Below are 19654 nucleotides of genomic sequence, written 5' to 3' on the forward strand. Positions count from 1 at the left end.
TTTTGCTTTACTGGTTTAAAAATGTATTTCTATTCCCTTGGCAGTCGCCCATAAAATAGACACTTGACCTCTGGTAGCCAAGCAAAACCCCCAAACCAAGACAAACTAACATCCACCCTCCTCCTGAAAATGCACTCAGTGTGTGGAGGGCCCACGGCGCCCTTCAGTGACCCCAGCCCAGGGCTCAGCCTCCTTCAAGTGGATGGACGCTACCTGTGCTGTCCTGGTGGACGTTAGGTTTACTCACAAGTCTGCAATCTACCTGTCCACTACCCTTTCTCACTTCCCATTACTTCAGTGTAGGTTCAGTATTGTTTCCTTGGAATAGCACATTAAACCCCCCACCCCAGTCTTTGTCTGATAGGCTTTTTTATGTTTTAACACAGGGTCTCACTAAGTCCTTGAACTCACAATCCTACCTTAGTCTCCCAGGTGCTGGAATTACAGGTATGCACCACCACACCTGGCTTGTCTTCTTCTTTTAGGAGGACTGTAATTTGGCTACATATGGAAACCTGGGCTGAGGTAGCATCTTCCTTCCTTGCTTTAAGAACAAAATCATCTGTTGGGATGTCTGCTGCTTTTTTTGGTGGCACTGGGGTTTGAACTCAGGGCCTCGCACTTGCTAGACAGGCACTCCACCACTTGAGCCACTCCGCCAGCCCCGTTTTGTGCTGGGTATTTTCAAGACGGGGTCTCAAGAACTATTTGCCCGGGCTGGCTTCGTACCTCAGTCCTTCTGATCTCTGCCTTCTGAGTAGCTAGGATTACAGGCCTGAGCACCAGCACCCAGCCTGTTTTCACTGAAGATCAGCGTTCTGCAATTTCAGTTGCATTTGCCTAGGTCTGAGCTGATGTTTAATGAATCTGCTCTGAGTTTGCGTTTTTACAACCTGAGAATTTAAGTTTTCCTTTAATTCTAGAAATTCTTGATAACCCTTTCTTTGAATATTATCTTTTCCCACGTACGTCATTTGTAGATATACGCTGGTGCTTCTCAGTCTCCTTTCTCTCTGTTCCTAACTTCCCATATTTCTGCTTCAAGTTGTAACACACACCCGTGTGCACATGGACACGAGTACACACACACCCCAACCCTCGACCACACCACGGCGTGAACCCAAGGAGCACACCACACTGGTCACTCTGCACCCACACGAAAGACTAAGCCACATTTCCTAAGTTCGGTCCCAGACAAGATCAAACCTGGTTCAGAGTCTGAGTTTTCCCTTGGGACATCGTCGTAAATCGCTTCCTCTGGATCTGCAGCGAGAGGAAGGAAACATTAAAAACTGACCAGAGACAAGAGTGACCAAAACTTCCAGATAGTGTGGACAATAAACATGAGTACTGGGGAAATCTAGACAAATTTCACACTGGAAATAAAACTGCTGACAAATAGCTAATGACCATTTCATACTGTGATGACCCTTATTCGAGAGCCCCAGGCACAGCCATCTAACTACGCTAGGACCTGGCTTTAAAAAGTCACAATTAAAACACAGAAGATAATAGAATAGTTCCTAGCAGCTAACATGGCTCGGCCTTAAGTCAGTCACGTGAAACAATCACCCAGAAACTAGGGAGCCAGAGGTAAAGAAAAGCATAATTAGAAAGTAATCTTTACTTTCTGCCTAGAAATTAGAAACAAGTAAGTCTAGCTAAAAAGTCTCAGCTCTTAAACTACACGTGGAACCCCAGGTCTGATGTGCCGTCGGGCAGCAGGCCAGCTGAACCACCTACCTCCCCAGTCTCCCAAGGAATCACAAGTGAGAAGTTTTGCAGGTGTCTCAAGTGACAAGCTGGCTGTGGGCTACAGGTCAAAGCACTGCTTCCCCATTCTATAACCTACAACAAGGCCAAATCCACCCCAGAAGGAAACCTCAGGAAGGAGCAGGCTGGGATGCAGAGCTCTGATGGATGGTGGGAAAGGAAATGCCAGCCTCAGAGAGGCCCGTGGAAGTTTCTGCACATACAGCTTCTGCTAAAATTTTAATTCCCAATGCGCTGTTACAACACTGCCACCTGCTGCAGGCCTGCGCGAGCTCACAGGGAACTGGTGTACTCACTCTCCATCCATGCAGTGTTGGCAGGGTCGGCCGCCCAGCGGGCCAGGGCGCTGCCCTCCTGGCTGCCAAGATCACCGCTGGAAGGAAACAGACCGTTACATGGGGATGTGAAGAAGCGGAGGCACGTGTGTACATGTGCACGTGTGTGCAGGCTATTTGCCTGCTAGCTGTGTGTTTTCCCTGCTATGAGTGCAGACTCCCAGGTTCAAGTTTTCATTCTTAACTCTTTCAGCAAGCGCTTTCAACTGCCCCCGAGAGCACAGCACAGTACCTGGTACTATGGGGTCACAGTGGAGTGGCCTCCATCCTGCACTGGAGGCCTGGATTATTTTCCTGTCTCCCCTGTGCCACAACTACCTGGCAGGACTCCTGAAAGAGGACTCGGCTCCTGTCACCCTCTCCCAGCTGGCACTGGCCCTGCACACACAGAAGTGACACCTGGTGGCCAAGGCCTTTGGTAAAAGGGAGCCACACACCCAGGCAGGGTGTAGACAGGACAGGGCCCGAGAGCTCAGACACATGTGAGAGCACACAAGGGCCACTGAGTCCAACACCCAGAACACAGGCGCCGTCCAATGCCCAAGCAGAGCGGCGATGGATGATACCTGGGTGGAGGGTCCTCAGAGCTCAGAGAACTGAGTGGGCAGTCTCCCATGATTTCCGGTGTTTCTGCTGAGGAGAAAGAAGTGACGTTTTATGCCTGACAAAAGTGTTTGTGCCGTTGAGTTTTACCCTTAAAATGATTTATTTCCCTTTCTTATCAAAAGGCTGTTACCATAAAGATGATTAACTGACGCTTTAACATGTCTTTTAGATAAAATGCACTCAAAATATGATTACAATAAAATAAAATGAAATGTGAAATACCAAGGACTTATGACAGACAAAACAAAAAGTACAGCCTGGCAGGTCAGTCAGGCTGCAGTTAGAGGCAGCAAGGCCTCCACCTTCCATTTTCCAGGCTCTGTGGTATTTCACTACCTGAGCAGCCTGCAGGGGTATCCACCTGGCAAACCCAATGGTCATCAGACGACAGACAGCAGTGTGTGACAGCCCCGCTCTTACACACAGGCCCCGCCTCAGCCCTCCTCGGGTCTGACTGGTCTTTTCCTACCGTATGTTTCAGTTTGCAAGTGCTGAGCACGTGACAAGGCCGGTCCATGTCCCACAGGCTCCATGTACTCATGCAGGGGGACATGAGCAGACAGGCAATGAGCGGCCTGAGAAGCAGGTACAGACAGAGGTAGACCTCCAGCTGGGACGGCAGGTGGACAGGAGATGCACCCACCGTCCTCAGGTGGCCTCTGTCCTTGCCCAGCAGCCCTGTGCAGGGAACCCCTTGGTGTGAGTTGATGCTGCCTGGCCAATGGCTGGTGTGATTCAGCAGGCTGGCAAAGGTGCTCATGATGGGCCTTCAGAATGGACTTGCTTTACCAGCAGGTCCTGGACATTCCTAACTGCCCAACAGCTAACGAAGTCCAGGAGAGTCGACCCTGTGCAGTCAACGAGCAGACCTCATCCACAAGGGCAGCCTGTCACCTGGGCTGCGGCCACTAAGCTCGCGGCCACATAATCCACAGAGGTGCAGGTGTGGGAGCTGCCACAGGAAAGGGACGCACCCCCTCAGACGTGGCCTACCCAACTGGCCTGCTCTCACTCTCTGCTTGGGCTCTTGCTTCCAGGAAATGAGAAGCAAGCTCAGTGTACCCCAAAACACGAGAGCTCTGACTCAGGAGGTGGGAGCAGTGAGCACACTTGGGACACGGGACGCACGAGCTCTCAATGGCAGAGGACTGATGTGCCAAGTGGCCCTGGCCTCAGAAGCCCGCTGTCCCTGGGGGAGGGGGCCTGAGTAGGAGTTGCATCCCGGGACAATCCTACAGAGCTCAGTGGCCCCCACCGCCAAGGCAGGTCATGGGCACCCAGAGCTGAGAGGCTAGAGGGCTTTGAGCCTAGGTCCGAGATGAGGCACCTCGGATGGGTGCTGCATTCTCCAGCCCCGTCTTTCTCTGCTATCTTTCCAGGTACAATGCAGAAGCTCCCAGGTGGGCAAGCTGCTCTTCTCATGAAGTGAGCTGAAGGTGAGGACGGACCACTCACGCAGAATTTAACTTGCACGCAGGTGAAACGTCCAGAAAAGGGCTGTTTTCTTTCCAGTTAAAAGCAATTAAGGAAAAATCTGTGACAAAAACTCTTGTCTCTGAATGCTGGAAATCAAGGTTCGTAGGATGGATTTTAACACAGATTTTCCTGCCAAAACTGGCCCAATGCTGCCTTACTGTGTAACACAGAGGAGGCCAGCCACAGGGAGGGAGAGAAAATTACAGAGGTTTTGTGCTCAGAGAAGCACTTTGCTTTTGTCAAATTATTTTTTTTAAATAACCAAACATCATTTAAAGTAATTAATTTTGTAAATAATCTGGCATGATTTTAAGACAGTCAACCAAGAGCCGGTAGTGAAACTCATCGTAATGAACACTGTTGTAGGTTCTGTTTGTCTTATGTTCCTGTTGCTGAGGACAGTGTCAGCAACAGGAACAGACTGCTCTCCAGAGTGGAGAGAAGCAGACGGAGGGGCTGAGGGCATGTGGGGGCCAGCACGGGGTACAGGCCAGAGTCCTTCCAGGTGCAGAGAGCAGATACTCACATGCCCTCAGAGCTGTCAGACAAGACGCCGAGCCTTTCCTTATCTGCCTCCTGTCACAGGAGACAGTGGATTTGGGTCTCTTTTTCCAGCCTCACAGATATACACTTAACGGTGGAAAGGAAGAGGTAAGAGCAACAGAACCATCGTGTTGCTGAGCAAAGGGACAGGCTACATACCTTCCTCCTCCACAGACTCAGCACGGATGATGACAGGGCTGGAGTAGGCCGGGGGCACCAGCAGCGGCAGGTTGGAAGGAACAGCGTAGCCACAGGGCACAGGCACCGAGTAGCCGCTGGGCACATGCAGCCCCACCACATCTTCCTCCACATTTGGATCAGGGCTCGGGGGCTGGTCCTCCTGGAACGGTGTGATGTCGATGACAGAATATGGGTTCACTTTTGTAGTGATGGGTTTGGCAGGTTCTGCCATGGTGGCCCCATTTCTACCTCCTGGAAGATGGAAAGACAGGTGTCAGTAAATGGCATTCCAAAATGCTGAGGTCCCTCACGGCTACAGCCAAGTACACAGAGACCCCAAACTCTCCATCCAGCACAAGGAACCCCGCATTCCCAGATCATCACAGCTGATCACAAGGCCAGGGTCCACACAGACAGGCTGGAATGGGTGAGGCCACAGTACCACCTCCGGGCACAGGTGAGACAGGCACTGCCTGGGGGCTCAGGATGTTTGTCCAGTGAGACAGGCTGGAAGGTCATGGGACAGGTTCTGCAGACAAGGTCCCTAGACCTCAGCTGGGTCTACACAGCCCGCTGATGAGTGTGTGTAGGCCCCCATCCACCTCCAGACTTGAACGTGAACCTTGACGGTTAATTCACCCCAAATGGCATTGCGTTTTTAATATTTTATGTAACAGTAACATGGTGATGAGGCAATTTCTGTTAGGAAACAGCAGTGCCTCTGTCTCCAAAACGTAAGTAGGAAAGGAATGTAGAATGAGATTGAAAATTTGGGGGAAAAGTACAAAACAGCAGAAGAAACTCAGCCAAAGCTGAACAAAGTTGGTAAGAAGCCAGGAACCTCCCTAGCAGCTCCTGCCAGGCAGAAGAGGAGCCCAGAGCCATCTGCAGCACACAGTGGGTGTGGACAGCAAGTGGCCAGCAGGACTCACCTGCAGGAGACACAGCTCTCCCTGCTTCGGGGGTTTCACCTGCCTCAGCACCTCTCACCCCGGGGGTGGACGGGGCTTGTCGATCGGCTTCGGGAACTTCATCTCCACTGTCAAAGTCGAACTGTTCTCCCTCCTCCTCTTGGTTGTTATTGTTATCACATTTCACTTCATTTTCTAGAGTTTAAAATAACATAAAGCACAGGTTTCCTGTTCCTGGCATGGCATTTATTCCTTCCTGTTCAAGGACAAATCCAACAGAAGAGGAGAGACGGGGCTGCTGGGCAGGAGCCTGTGCAGCACAACCAGGCACTCTCCTTCTCTTTTGTCTTTCGCCTTGTAGACATCCATGGGCAGTGAAAGGACATCTCTGCCTGCTTGCTCAGCCACCTCCCCTGCAAGAGTCCTGGGGAGCGGTGTGCCTGCACAGGTCACTGCCCGGACAGAAGCCCATGCTGCAGGGGGGTGAGGCGCAAGGGTGACAGGCACAGGAGTGAGCCAGGGCAGTGCATCCACAGGGAGCCCTGGCCACTCATGCCCTAAATGCTCTCTGGCCAGCAGCAGAGGGCTGCGGTGTGAGCAAGCCCCCTTTCTCTAAGTCTGCTCCAAATCTGACATAGCTCTGAAGACACGAAGGAACTAACACCCCAAGAGCAATCTCAGAGGATACTCACCCTCACGCTCCGAGGCTGTTAAAAAGGACCGCATTTGATTAAAATATGAGCGCTTAATTCCGCCTGATTTCTCTCACTTCATATGAAGGCTATTTGCTTTTTGCCTTGTTTCTTAATGTGCTTTACAAGTGTCAGGCTCCAAACAGCTTCATCAGCAAGCGGCCTCGTGCCCACCAGCCTGGCCGACCCCACTGGACCCGGGGTGTCCTGTGGTTCGCGGCTGCACTGCTGAGGAAGGAGTCCAGGCACAGGCTCCCGCTGTGTGCAGGACCCCCGGGGGAAGGGGCCTGGAGCGGGAGTGTGCAAAGACTCACAAGGCCTTTGGTCACCGACTCTTCATGCATGGACATTAATATGGCAGTAGTACCCATCTCTCTTGAAATCTCATTTGGAGTGGAATTTGCCATGAATGAGAGAGGCGCTGGTGGCCATGTGACTTTAACATTACCACTGCTGAGCTTTGCTTTTGGAAGTATCTCAGAATGTCTTCAGGCACAATTGGTTTTAACCCAGACCTTCCTACAAGTTAATTTCTGTGCTTCACAAATGCCACCTGGCTGAGTCCTCGTGGGGTGGAAAGCCACCCGAGCCCAGCTTCTATCTTTTACTTTTAATGTTAACTCTCTCCTCAGCACTTCCAACACTGTAACAGTGTCTGCCACCTTAGGCTGTACCCACGGCAAGACCGTGTGACATGGGCTGAAAAGATCCATGCCAGATGAGCAAGGAGCTGGCCCAAACCCACGCACAGAAACAAGAGCAAACCACGGCCCAGATTCTGGGTCTCACAGCTTCAAAAATCTCCAGAAGGTGGGCTTCCCATCTGAGTCCTTGCCCTTCCCAGGAATCTCAAAATGGTGTCAGTGCTGCTGGCCCTCAGGGGCACCTCTTGTCCTGCTGGCTTCGTCCACCTGTACAGCCTTGGTCATTCATGACATCTCTGAGTGCCTGATTCACTTGGGGAACAGATATGACTGCAGCTGCCACTGTGTGTCACAGGCTCTGAGAGCCAGAGCATCCACGCAGTGGACAGAACAGGACAGGAGTACCAAAGGCTAGTCCCAGGTCATACAGGCTAATCTCTCCCAGCCCGCGCTCCTAACAGCCTGAGAACAGGATCAAGTTTCCCAAGAGCAACAGGAAACCATGCTAAAGGCCGGCTGTGGAAAAGTTGAGCACAGAGGCCAGCATCCACTGGCAGGGTCTTCCGTTAAGGAAAATAACTGGCAGGCTCCCCTCACACAGTCTCTAGTACTGAGCAGATGGGTGAGGAAGTCTGTGGCCCTGAGCTGCCCCACGGGAAGGAAGCAGGAAGCCTGGAGTATCACCCTGGCAAGGAAGGGTTTATACCTGGACACAGTCCCTCTTCAGCACCTCCTCCTCTGATGCAAGTCTGATTGGATCAAGGGAGGGAAACCTCAGGGGATCTGAGACACTGTGGATAGGTCACCAAATAGGCTCTGTGGTCACCCAGTCATGCAGGTACAAGAGCTTGGGGGAAAAGCTGTCGCCCCTTCCTATGGCAGTGACAACCTCATCCTCTCCCTGAGACGCTCTCATCAAAGGGCCTGCAGTGTACTGACTCCAGAACTATGGCATCCTCACTAAAAGTCATGGCCACTACAGGCTCCAGGGACACCAGGGTGGAGGCCGAGACATACCTGTGGGAACAGGAGGAGGCAGCTCTCGCTGGTCCATGTCAGCCCTCGTGGCCTCTGTCCAGGGTGGGTCAGGGAACAGGAGCCACTGCAGACAGAGACATTGCCCTTCTCTTTCCAGGAAATGCTGGTCACTCACTCAGTGCAGGGCTTTCTAGTAATGACCCTGAAACAAGGAGAAAGGTCACATCATTCACTTGCAAATCTCCCTTGAAATAATGGAGCAAAACAAAACAGTTCTCAGAATGATTTCACCTGGAGTCACTGCCAGCAGTTTATTTTGCAACCCGGATTCCCAGTCCAGACCCAACACCCCAAGACCCCCACTTCAGTCCACACTCAACTCCCCCAAGACCCCCCTTCAGTGCAGACCCAACACCCTAAGACGCCCCTTCAGTCATTGCTGAATTTCATGTCATGGTTTCAAGGAGAAATCAACACAGTGAGAAAGTATTTTTGCTTCCTGCTCCTTCAACTAACACTTTTTAAGGGTTTTTCAGAGACTTGCTGGAGATAAAGAACAAAGTTACCATTTTCTTAGCTCCCTTTGAGCAAATGTGTAACTAAACTTTCTAGACTCATCCAAACTTTCTAGACTCATCCACAAGCCTGTTTTTTTTTTTCCTTTGTATATTTCTTTTCCATCTGACCCATGCTAAGACCACCCAATGCCCACCCTGGTTCTGCCAGCACTTCCAGAAGAAAAGCAAATGGCTGGAGACCCTTCCTGGTGGCTTTTTGCATTATCTGGAACCCATGAACAGGACATTCCATGTCACAGCTGCCCCCACTCCTCTTCCACTCTCTTCTGCCCACACCAGGACTATTGCTGTGCTCACGTGCTCCTCACTGAGAGCAGACTCAGGAAAGGCATAGGGGCTGGGGGGCAGAGCTTTGGACTTTGCAAAAGTCCATACCTAAGACACCAAGCCAGCCCAGAGAATTCTAACTCAGAACTCATGCTTGCTTTGACACTTTCAGGAAACAAACAGTGCTCTAGTTAAGAGGAGCTGGTGACATGTCCCAAGCCTGGCAGCCCCTGGGACGCAGAGAGCTTCTGTCTGCCAACCTCTGGTATGCCACTGCATGGGTCTTCAATGCTGCCCCATGCACTCCTCACCCAGCTTCCCTCACTCTCACTCTCATGGGTACTGGAAGCCACTTAAATGCCTCAGCCGGAGCCAGCAGGCTGCTCTGAACAGCTGGGCCTCCTCACTGGGCAGCTTGTGTTGCCTGAGTTCAGGGAATTTCACCAACAGACATGCACAGTCCACCCTGCCAGTATCTGCCAGGCACAATGGCAAAGGTGCAGGCAGGCTGTGGTTGTCTCACCTGTTGACCGCGTAATCACAGCTCCTACGAGTGGGTCCCATTATTATTTCAGATGGAGAAACTAGGATTGAGAGGGCTTGTGAGATCTACCCAGGATTATACCTGAGGACAGGTGTCTGCCCTTCCACCTGCCAGCACAACCTGAGCAAGAGCCACGATTTCTGTGCAGCCCCTGCTTAGCCTGGAGCCCATGGGCTGCAGGTAACACGTCTTGTGCAGGTGATGAAGACCGGTGCCTAGCATCATGCTGGGCACACGGACCAGCCATCACTGCTGCTTGTGGCAGGAGCAGGTGCTGAGGCTGCTCAGCTCCAATGCTGCTCTGCCTCACACCCACCACCCTGCTGGAGCTCCCACAGCAGGAGCTAGAAGACATCCCTCCATGAAGAGCAGAAGCAAAGCAGTTCATCTTCACTGCAGAAAGTGGTGGTTTAGTGCCCAGCTTTTGGCAGTGGTGCTCAGACCACGACAGTCACAGTAGCACATAACACAGGTGGAAGGCGTCCTCGGAAAGAAGCTGGACAAATGGTGCTTCCAACACACAGACAGACAGGAAGCAAGGAGGATGAGGAGGGCTGTTTCATCAACAGATATGCACACACACCCATGCAGTGCTGCAGAACCACACAAGTTCTAGAGTGGCATGCTCTGTAAATGATGGAGGCACATGTGTGTGCAAATACACACATACACACACAGAACACTGGAGATGCCATGGAATGACACCATGGAGACGACCCGGTGGGTCACGGAAGGACACAGTAAGGAAAGGACAGGATTGAGGTGGCCTGAGCAATTCCTGGCGCCTCTGACGCTCGCTGGGAGGAAAGCACTCCCAATCCTCGTGCCATTTCCCAAGGAAAGAATACAAATTCTGAGTGCACACTTAGGCATCCTGGGAGTTTCCATGATTCACCTTTGCTGGAGAACTGGAGCCAGACAGCTCGAGATGACCAGAGGTGCTGGAGGCTCAGTCCCATTAGGGAAGGAACACGGACCAAACTGGGTAGCTCCTCAGTGGGCCCAGCCCTGTGCCTGTCCTTCCACAGGGAACAGGACAGATGAGTCCAGCCAACAAAAGCCCTTGACCTCTGCAGTCCTAAGAAATGGAGAAGGAAGCAGGCAGTGCCTAGAGCACTTGTGGCAGGAGAGACAGCCTCACCATTGACAGTATCAAGGTCAGGCAGATCACGACCAAAACTCAATCAATCACTCGCAAACACCAGTAAGAAAAAAGACAAGCATAGCCAGGGGTGTCAGTAGGATGTAGAAAAAAAGCAAAACTGTTCTGTGCTCACTGCTTACCTGAGGGGTGAGCGACGGCAAGGGGCTCACCCTTCCTATCAGCAGGCAAAGCAGTCATATTTTGCCTGGAGTCTGTTGAAAAACAGACATACCACGTGGCACGCTGCTATGTTACCTTGTGTCTTGAGCCTGAATGCTTACTCATTTAAAAACAATTTCTAAACCACACTGCAAGGTGCTCGAAATGCATGTACACGGAGTCCGACCAACGAGAAGACCAACCCGAAACAAGTCTGCCTGAACTCTTGGCAACAGCTGACCTTTGAGGTCATCCTGGCTGGCTCTCAAACAGAGCCTACCATGTGCAAGCTGTCCTGGAACTTCCAGTGTACAGCCCCAACAAAACCCACACCACACTCCCAGGGAGAAAGACACTCTCTGCTCCTCACCAGGGATGAGGAGAGAAGCCCAGAGAGGGCCCACTGCCCAGCTGGTGAGCCTGACTCCAGGGCAGTGCTCCTGCCCACTGGACAGTATCAGGCAGGTGCTCTGGACTCCTCCTTTGGACCTCTGTGTCCCTGGAGACCTCACTCCTGCCTGAGCTGGACACTTTCTAGGGACGAGCACAACAGCTGCTTTTGTCTCCTGCACCCAGAAGGCAGCACAGCCACATTTCATGGTACACGGAGAAGCACACACCCTCCTGCCTGCCTGCCTGCACACTGCTGGGGTGCTGAGAACAGAGGTAGGTTCTCCTGCAATGCTGGGCTTTCCAGAAGCATGGAGCACCCCACTGCCCTGCAGCCTGGGACTTCAGTGCCCTCTCTAGGGCCGGCATGCATGCCTGACTCGGTTGCATTCTGCAGATGGCATTCTCACTGGAGAGGCTGGAACCGCAGCCAGACCAGGCAGGCACAGAAGAGACCGATCAGGGCCAGAGCCCGGGAGTCTGCGTTTAGAACTGCCTGAGAGCATGAGATAATACCAGCCTGGACTTCGGCCTTTGTTTGTTCCACTGCTGTCATCTTCCAATTTAAGCATCATAATGAAAGGTCTCACTGTGCACTTGGGACTGTGGTTTTAAACAAGACGTCATATTCAGTCAAAGAAGCCCAGAGACACTGGGCGCTGTGTGCTGGGGACACAGCAGCTCCATCTGACACAGCCTACCAAACTCAGGGCGGTCATCACCTCCCAAAGTCACTCTTCTTCCTCATGGAGGCACACCCACATCTCACTTCTGTGGCATCACGTAGCTGGGTCTTCTAGGAGATGGACGGTCAGGGAAGGACCTTGGGGAGCTTCCAGGACCACATGTGCACCACAAGCTCCTACAGGCCAGGAAAACGGACGTCCTACCAAGACCCCACATGCTGAAATGTGCAGAGGACAGAGGGTGGACACACAGCCCTCCTGTGCGGGCTCTACTGTACCAGGCACTGACCCGCATTGACTGCTGTAACTGAGAGGTCACGGAGGACGCCCCTACCTGACAGCTGCCTGAGGCCTGGGTGACTGGGCCTCACAAGAGCCCCGGGCAGGGCTGGCAGGCAGAACAGTGTCTTTCTCACCTTCATTTCTGACGCAGCTGTGTTCATGCGGAGCACAGGCCTCGTGTGTCCTGGGCCTCGTGCTGGGTTTCCTGATGTTTGTCCTTCCAGCCTCCAGGCCCTGCAAGGGTGAGGCAGCCAGGACAATCCTGAGTCTACGCCAGACTGAGCCAGTGTGGGGAACACCGAGATCACCGCCAGAGGCAGGTCTAAGGTGGTCGTCGCCCAGCAATCCCTGGACAGAGGGCCTGGCTCAGAGTCAGTAAGGTCCACGTGAGACTTGGGGGCCACTGCCCTGCAAGTCTGGGGACAAGGTGGCCCCTGAAGCCAGGAAGCCAGGGCAGGAGCAGAGGCCGTGGGCCAGGGGCAGATCTGGGGCTATGCAGTCTCTGAAGTCCCCAGGGAGAGGCCTGAGGCGCCTCATGCTCACAAGGCGCTAAAGCAATGCAAAACCCATGAGGACCAGTGCTTGGCACAAGTCTTTTGCAAACAAAGCACTGGCTCTTCCTCCAGAACTTTCCATAGCAGACTTAAAGCTTATGAAAAGAGAAAATCCAGAAATGGCTTCTCTTCCACACGAAGGGAGCCCGGGCACCCTGGGAAGGCACAGTAGGGACCAGGGGTTTCAACAGGCCACTCAGAGAGTGCCATGCAGCCAGCATGTATCTAAGGTGATGCCTGCTCACGCCGGATACAGACTAGTCACAGAGCTCCATTTACTCTGCAAAATGCACAGTTCATCAGCTCACAGCACCACGGGGACAGCCGGTCCCCAATGTCAGCCGGCTCTTGTCCCAACAGCCAGCTGTGGTCAGTCACATATCCTACAACTGCCCTGCTGCTCATGTGCACACGCACACACTTCTGCCCAGCCCTTTCCAGGACTTTCTCACCTGAAGACTGCGCCCCCAGTCCCTCTCTCACTGACTCGTTCCGTCCTCTCTCTCTCCTTCTCTGCTCCCAGCCATGGGGACAATGGTGGCAATCCTCAGGAAAGCACTAACTTGGGCCTGACTGAAATACGGTTGCAGTGATTCCTAACAACAAGGCCTCATTCATGGGCCTGAGGCAAAACCCTGGCTGTCCTCCAGATGAAGCACACGCTGCAGAGGCCACCAGGGACAAGGTGGGTGAGGACCGGCAGGTGGGAGTGGGGTGGCACCGGAGCTGGCAGGGACTTTGGTTGGTGTAAGTCTGAGGAAAGGCAGCCATGGCCCACAGAGGGACGCGGTACCAGGCCCAGCCCTGGCCCCTTCTGAGCCACAGTGCCCAACCTCTAAGATCTGTGGCCCCAGGCCTCTGCACCAGCTGTGCTCCCATGATGCCCTGGCCCAGACCTGGGGCCAGGTCCCTTCGGGGCTGGGAGCATCACTCACCCGTGGGGGCCCTTCGTCCTGCTCAGAGCAGCTGAGATGATGCAGGGTGCATGTATTTGGAGACAATGCATTGGTCCAGCCCAGCACTCTCTGTCCCATGGCCCCTTCCCAGAAGCAGGTGTGGCTGGTGACAACTACCACCAAGAGTGTTAGCCCAGCACTCCCTAAAACACTGTGTGATGCACAAGTGAGTCCACAGGGGACCCCCAGGTACTATCTGTACCTCTACCCAGGTGGAAAACGTGCATTCAGTTGTTTAACCTATGTGAGAAATAAAAACTCAGAAATGCACCTGGCACCTGCTCAGCAATCACAAACCCAGTGTGGAGAAGGCAGGGAGGGAAGAAGTGAGGGGCACGGTCAGTTGTGGGCACAGCCAGGGCCATAGCCAGCCAGACCTGACCTGGCTGCTGGCCAGCTTACACGAGCTCTCTCTGAATCCGGCCACCAACCAGCATTTCCACACCCAGGCCCGGAACCCACCAGCTAAGTGAGTGCGTGTGTGCGCGTGCGTGCGTCCTGGAGCCCAGCCTGAGCCTCTGCATGAAAATGCACTCCCTGCAGTCCTAAGTGAGTCACCACACCCAGGGATGTTCTCTGAAGCCTCAGACCACCTCGATCAAACCACAAGGTCCCGTTACTACAACATCCCACGTAGTTTGATCGTTACCTTGCTTGGCAGTATGGCGACAGCCTTGCACACTTTTTCCGTGAAACAGGACGTTAAATTCACAAAACAACAGAGCAAGTCAGGTGCTGGTGGCTCACGCCTGTAATCCCAGCCAGTCAGGAAGCAGAGATCAGGAGGGTCATGGTTCAAAGCCGGCCTGGACAAATCGTTCACGAGACCCTATCTCAAAAATCCCTTCACAAAAAAGGAGTGGAAGCGCACCTGCCTAGCAACCACGAGGTCCTGAGTTTAAACTCTAATACCACCACATAAATAAATAAATAAAACAAGAGCAGAAAGCTTTCCATAGAGGGAAAGAGTCATCAGACCTTCCCAGCTCAGTGGACAGACCCCTCTGTGGCCCAGCCTCTCCTCAAATATGAACTTGGACCTTACAGCAGCATCCCAGTCCTTGCTGGTTCACTGCCTGTGATGTCCCAGGCCATGCCCAGTCCGAGAAGGTACAGAAGACAACAGAAAAGGGGAATTCGAAAGCTGACCAGGGATAGAGCTGAGTCAAGCCAAACCACCCTAAATGGACAGAGGCGAGAAGGGGACAAAGGGCAAGACAACGCCTGAGTTCCTGCTGACCATGGGCAGTCATACCAGCCATCTCACGTGTGAAAGCCCATTCAAACTTCCAAAAGTCACTTACAGACGGGACACCATGGCTCTGTGATTTAAGTGATGCGAGAGTTGCCGTGGAGCTGCAGTTCCTCCTTCAGTCACCAGTGGGGTCCCCTGTCTGGGAGCTCACAATCCAGTAGCAGCATGCAAGTGGATGGGGTGTCACAGTTGTCATAAATGGCTGCAGAGAAGGCAAAGGGATCCAGCTAAGACAACCTCTGATGGAAGGAGCTGGTTGGCCATGCTTGCCAAGCTGGAGAGCCACGAGGACTTCCTGGAGGTGGCCCTGGAGCCCAGCTCTGCAGAAGGGGAGGGCGCTAGGCTGGGAGAGGTTTGGGAACAAGCATGGACAGGCCACTGGGACATAGGAGCAGGCAGCCTGGATGTCCCTGTCCAGGGCATGGGTGGGTCCTTAGAGCAAAAGGGATCCACACCCAGGGCTTAACAGGGCCAAAGTGGGTCCTGGAGGAGGAGGAGGTGGAGGTGAAAAGGGGTGGCAGTGTCCCCAGGAGGGCTGTATGACTGGTGAAAGGAGGGATGGCAGACTGTGGGGGTCTGCAAGTCCTGGGCTAGACTTCAAGAGGACAGGAGCACTGATCCTCAGCCTGGCCTTGCAGCAGTGCATCTGCAGACTGAGTCACGTGCAGCCCTCAGAATGCTGCTGTCTAGAGGTGCCAGCAGAAAGGGTCCAGGCCACCCCCATGGCAGACTACGACCACCCTGTCCTGCACCACTCCTCCAACCCAACAGTCCGGAGGAAGCCCACATGGCACAGGCTCCTGGTAAGACACCTGTCCCTCAACCCCAGGGTGTCTTTCCCTTCTAGTGGATTCTCATGGACTCTGTGCCACTGTCCACACACAGACACCAATGGACAGAGAGCTCCAGTCCAGTCCTTCCCCACCCACACTGAGGGGGAGCACAGCTAGACAACCAGCTTGGACACATGGATGGACCCTCAGGCCTTGGGGTTGAGTGGTGCAGACTGGCCAAGTGCCAGCCTCTCCTTCTTCAGGTGGGTCTGAGCCTCACTCCACAGCAATGCTCCTGAAGTGTCGCCATGGCCAGTAGGACTTCTGTGGACCTGAGGTGGCTGGGCAGGGCAGGTGCTAAAAGCTACACCTATGCAGGCCTCTGGTTTCTCGCCACTCACTCTGAACCAGGTGTCGCCTTCACCCCGATGCAGTGGCCCTCAGTGACCTGCACTTGGCCTGGTCATCAATGACTGCGTAAGGCCACAACCACTGTCTGACTCAACCAGCAACAGGACCTGATACTCCCTTTCCGGCTGCTCCTTCTGCTGTGTCTCAGGAGGCTGATAACTGCATCCCTCCTCTCTACCTCCTGCTGCCCAGGGCAGTCCTGACCTGCTCTCATCCACCTGGGTGGCTCCATGCCACCTGCATATCCTCAACCTCCTGGTGCAGGGTTCCCAAGCACAGCTGCCTGCTCCGCACCCCGGAAGACACCCGGCAGACCCTGCCCACCTCAGACTCAGCAACTAGCCCAGCCGACCACATCTCCCTGCTCTCCTCGCCCACAAACCCAAGGCAAACCCAATTAGCTCGACTTCAAATCCATCCACATGCTGACTGGCACAGTTGCCTCCCTGATCCATACCAGCCTCACCTCTGCCCAGAGCCACTGCAAACTCTCAGGGAGAACCTTGGCCTCCACCTCTGCCTCTGCACAGCTGTTCCAAGTGACACAGAGAACAATCCTGTGGGCACGCCAACAGGTCTGCCCAACACCACACTGTCGCACTGGCCCTCCACGTGCTGTCACCCCGACCCTCCAGATGTCACCTTGGCCCTCCTGGGTTTCCCCATACTTTGCTGCCAGCTAGCACAAAGTCCAAGCAGTCCTTTCCTTCTGCACTCCACTCCCTGGCCTCGCTGCTCCTTGGACATGCCTGGTGGAATCAGGGTCTTTGTACATGCTGTTTTCTTGCCCGGAATGTCACCTTGGCCCAGTCCCTCCACCCTCAGCTCTTGATCAAATTATTCCTTTAGGGAGGACCTACCTGGCCCCTATGTAACCTGCAAGTCCCTTCCTGGGGAACCTTCTACCCCACTCCTACTTTTCTTTCCTCAGCCCTTCCATCAAAAGCACCACAAACTTTACTTGTTTGTGACTGCCTTTAAGCACGAGGATGTCAGTCCACAAGAACAAGGGCTCGGCCCACATTACTCACTTGGTCAGCACTTGGTCATACCGCGCCAGTGCTCCTCCCGTGCCCCCCACTTCCACATTTGTGAAAAGATTATTAAAAATTAACATAAAGACATGAGAACTAAATGATTTGGGAGAAACGGAGGCCTCCTGTGAGCAAGAAAGTCCCAGACATTTCATCACCCCCGAGGCTTTGTACAGCCCCGGTACCCAGACAGCAGCCATGCCCAGGAAAGGGTGCCTACTGGGAACAACAGCCTCAGCCCCAGGAATGTCAGCCATGTGCAAATGGATGTGGGTGTGAATCCGTGACTCTCTGAGGCTACAGGTAGGCACACGCAACATGCTCCCCTTCCCTTCAGTCTGGAAAGTCACCAGGAGTCCCAGTGTGTCTACAGTCACAATACAGGACAGAAGCAGCCTCCACAGTGGGAGCTGCCAGCTCTCCAGCAATGCCAGCAATCACCACGGAGACGCACATCCTGGAAAACACAGACCTCTCCTCCCCGTCGCTGCAGCCACCTGTGCTAACTTTCCCGACTGTGCTCGTTGCCTGGCACGACGCTGCACCTTTCATTCTTTACTACGAAATCACTGGGAGCCCAGCGTGTCTGAACATTATTCCAGGAGCGGCTCGGCAGGTGCCCCAGGCTTCATGCACATTCTTCCACTTCCAGACCTGGACCAGGGCTGTAAGTGGAAAATTGTGCCTCTCTCTAGGCTCAGACCTGCGCAAGAGTTCACATTTGAGCTCTGAATGAAGAGTGGCCTGTTCTGCATGACAGGATCCAAGCTTCAGAGACTCCCTCCCGCATTGCTCTGTATAGGGTGTTTTGAGGGGAGGGATTTAGAACCCACCCAATATTCGGGAGCCCCTCTGCTGAGGCAGGTAGCCTGCTGAGCAGCATGGAGGCTGCAGCTCTGCTGTGTGGGCTGCTTCCCCCAACCTGCTGAGTCAAGTGCTTGAGAACAAAGCATGAATCACTTTCTTATCATTGGTGCAGCCAGCAGCTGGCCAGGGCCAAGGCGGGGGCCGGCAGTGGGAAGGAAACAAGCTGGCCAGGCCCACACAGAGCGGAGGTCACAGCAGGACCTTGCAGCATCCTGCCTGCCTGCCTATGAGACCCGAGACCCGCTGACCCAGCCAGGCTCACACACCATCCGGCAATCACAGATTCTCACACAAATCCAGGCTTCTGGGATGCAGTCACCATCACTTCTGGAATGCCCTGGGCTGTGTCCACACTGGCCCACAGGCATCCCACCAGGGCCACTCAGTGAATGCCCAACATTTTCAAGCTTCCTTGGAGCCACAATGGCTGGCCTCATGGAACCAGCCACTGCCCAGCTTGCTAAAAACCCAGCTGCACATCCTCTCCCAAGAGCAGACCCACAGTCCTTACCTTTGAACCTCTGCTCAAATGGGCACTGAGAATGCTTCAGCAATTCACTTTCTCATGTTCTGATGGCTGAAACCAGAAATGTGCAAGGAAATCAGAAACCAGACGGCAATCTCTCCTTTCTCTTCAGAAGAAAGCAGACAGCAGACTGAAGCAGTCAGTGTGCACAGTTCACTTTTATCAAAACATAATTCCTGACTAGCTACTTGGGAGGCAGAGCCCAGCAAGATCACAGTTCAAAGCCAGCCTGGGCACATAGTTCAAGAGACCTATCTCGAGAATACCCAACACAAAACAACAGCTGGCTGGTGAAGTGGCTCAAGTGGTAAAGCACCTGCCTAGCAAGTATGAGGTCCTGAGTTGAAAACCCCAGTGCCACAAAAACAAACAAACAAAACCCATAATGGCTGGGCACCTATAATCCTAGCTACTCAAGAGGCAGAGATCAGGAGGATTGTGGTTTGAAGCAAGACCGGGCAAATAGTTTTTGCAAGACCCTATCTTGAAAAAAAAAAGAGCTGTTTGGCTCAAGTTTGTAGGCCCTGAGTTCAAACCCCAGTACCACCAAAAAAAAAATCAACAACAACAACAACAACAAAAAAAAACACATAATGCCTGGGCAAGGGGTGTCACTTGTTGGTAGAGCACTTGCCTCGCATGCACAGGCCCCTGGGTTGCACGGTGAGAGTGCATACACACATACACATGCCTATTTTCTTGACCTTTTCTGTACAGTCAGTTCTTCATCATCGACACCAATGAGACAACAAAGGCTCACATTCAGCTAGCTGTGTGACTGAAGCCTCCCTCCAGGTATCATATTGCAGGTGAATACCCACACTGCTTTTCTCCTGAAAAACATGACATCGAGGATAAGGATCTGTTTCCCAACAGCTTCACAACACCCCCTGGCCGTGACCTCATGACCTCACCAGGTGAAGCAGCCCATACCTTTGCGAAAGGACATCCCACTCATTCAGAGCTCTCTACAGCTCTGGGTACAAGGTCCAGCACTTCAGTAGAACCTTGTTCTGTCAGCAGAGCTCCAGCCAGGACACCACATGACCAACTGGCCTCAGGACTCGAGTCCGGCATGGCCGACCAGCAC

The 19654-nt window shown here is 53.3% G+C and overlaps 1 protein-coding gene across 19 annotated transcripts in view; it reads right to left on the bottom strand.

Annotated features, from left to right (window-relative positions):
* The window catches only part of Arhgef10 (Rho guanine nucleotide exchange factor 10), a 109422-nt gene that overhangs the window by 59252 nt on the left and 30516 nt on the right, over positions 1–19654 (bottom strand). For 9 of the 19 annotated variants that reach the window (XM_074055327.1, XM_074055325.1, XM_074055324.1 and 6 more), the window contains 9 exons: positions 19199–19397; positions 18550–18615; positions 15003–15155; positions 8178–8340; positions 5846–6019; positions 4893–5165; positions 2675–2741; positions 2070–2146; positions 1207–1263 (listed from right to left, as the gene is read on the bottom strand). In XM_074055327.1, coding sequence (XP_073911428.1) covers positions 1207–1263; positions 2070–2146; positions 2675–2741; positions 4893–5165; positions 5846–6019; positions 8178–8214 — 685 coding nt within the window. In that variant the 5' untranslated portion in view covers positions 8215–8340; positions 15003–15155; positions 18550–18615; positions 19199–19397. Of the gene's footprint in view, positions 1–1206; positions 1264–2069; positions 2147–2674; positions 2742–4892; positions 5166–5845; positions 6020–8177; positions 8341–12322; positions 12496–15002; positions 15156–18549; positions 18616–19198; positions 19398–19654 lie in introns of those variants that run through there. The other 10 variants (XM_074055326.1, XM_074055323.1, XM_074055317.1 and 7 more) reach the window with 7 other exon arrangements.

The sequence above is a fragment of the Castor canadensis genome, chromosome 14 (assembly GCF_047511655.1).
Source record: "Castor canadensis chromosome 14, mCasCan1.hap1v2, whole genome shotgun sequence".
NCBI lineage: Eukaryota > Metazoa > Chordata > Mammalia > Rodentia > Castoridae > Castor > Castor canadensis.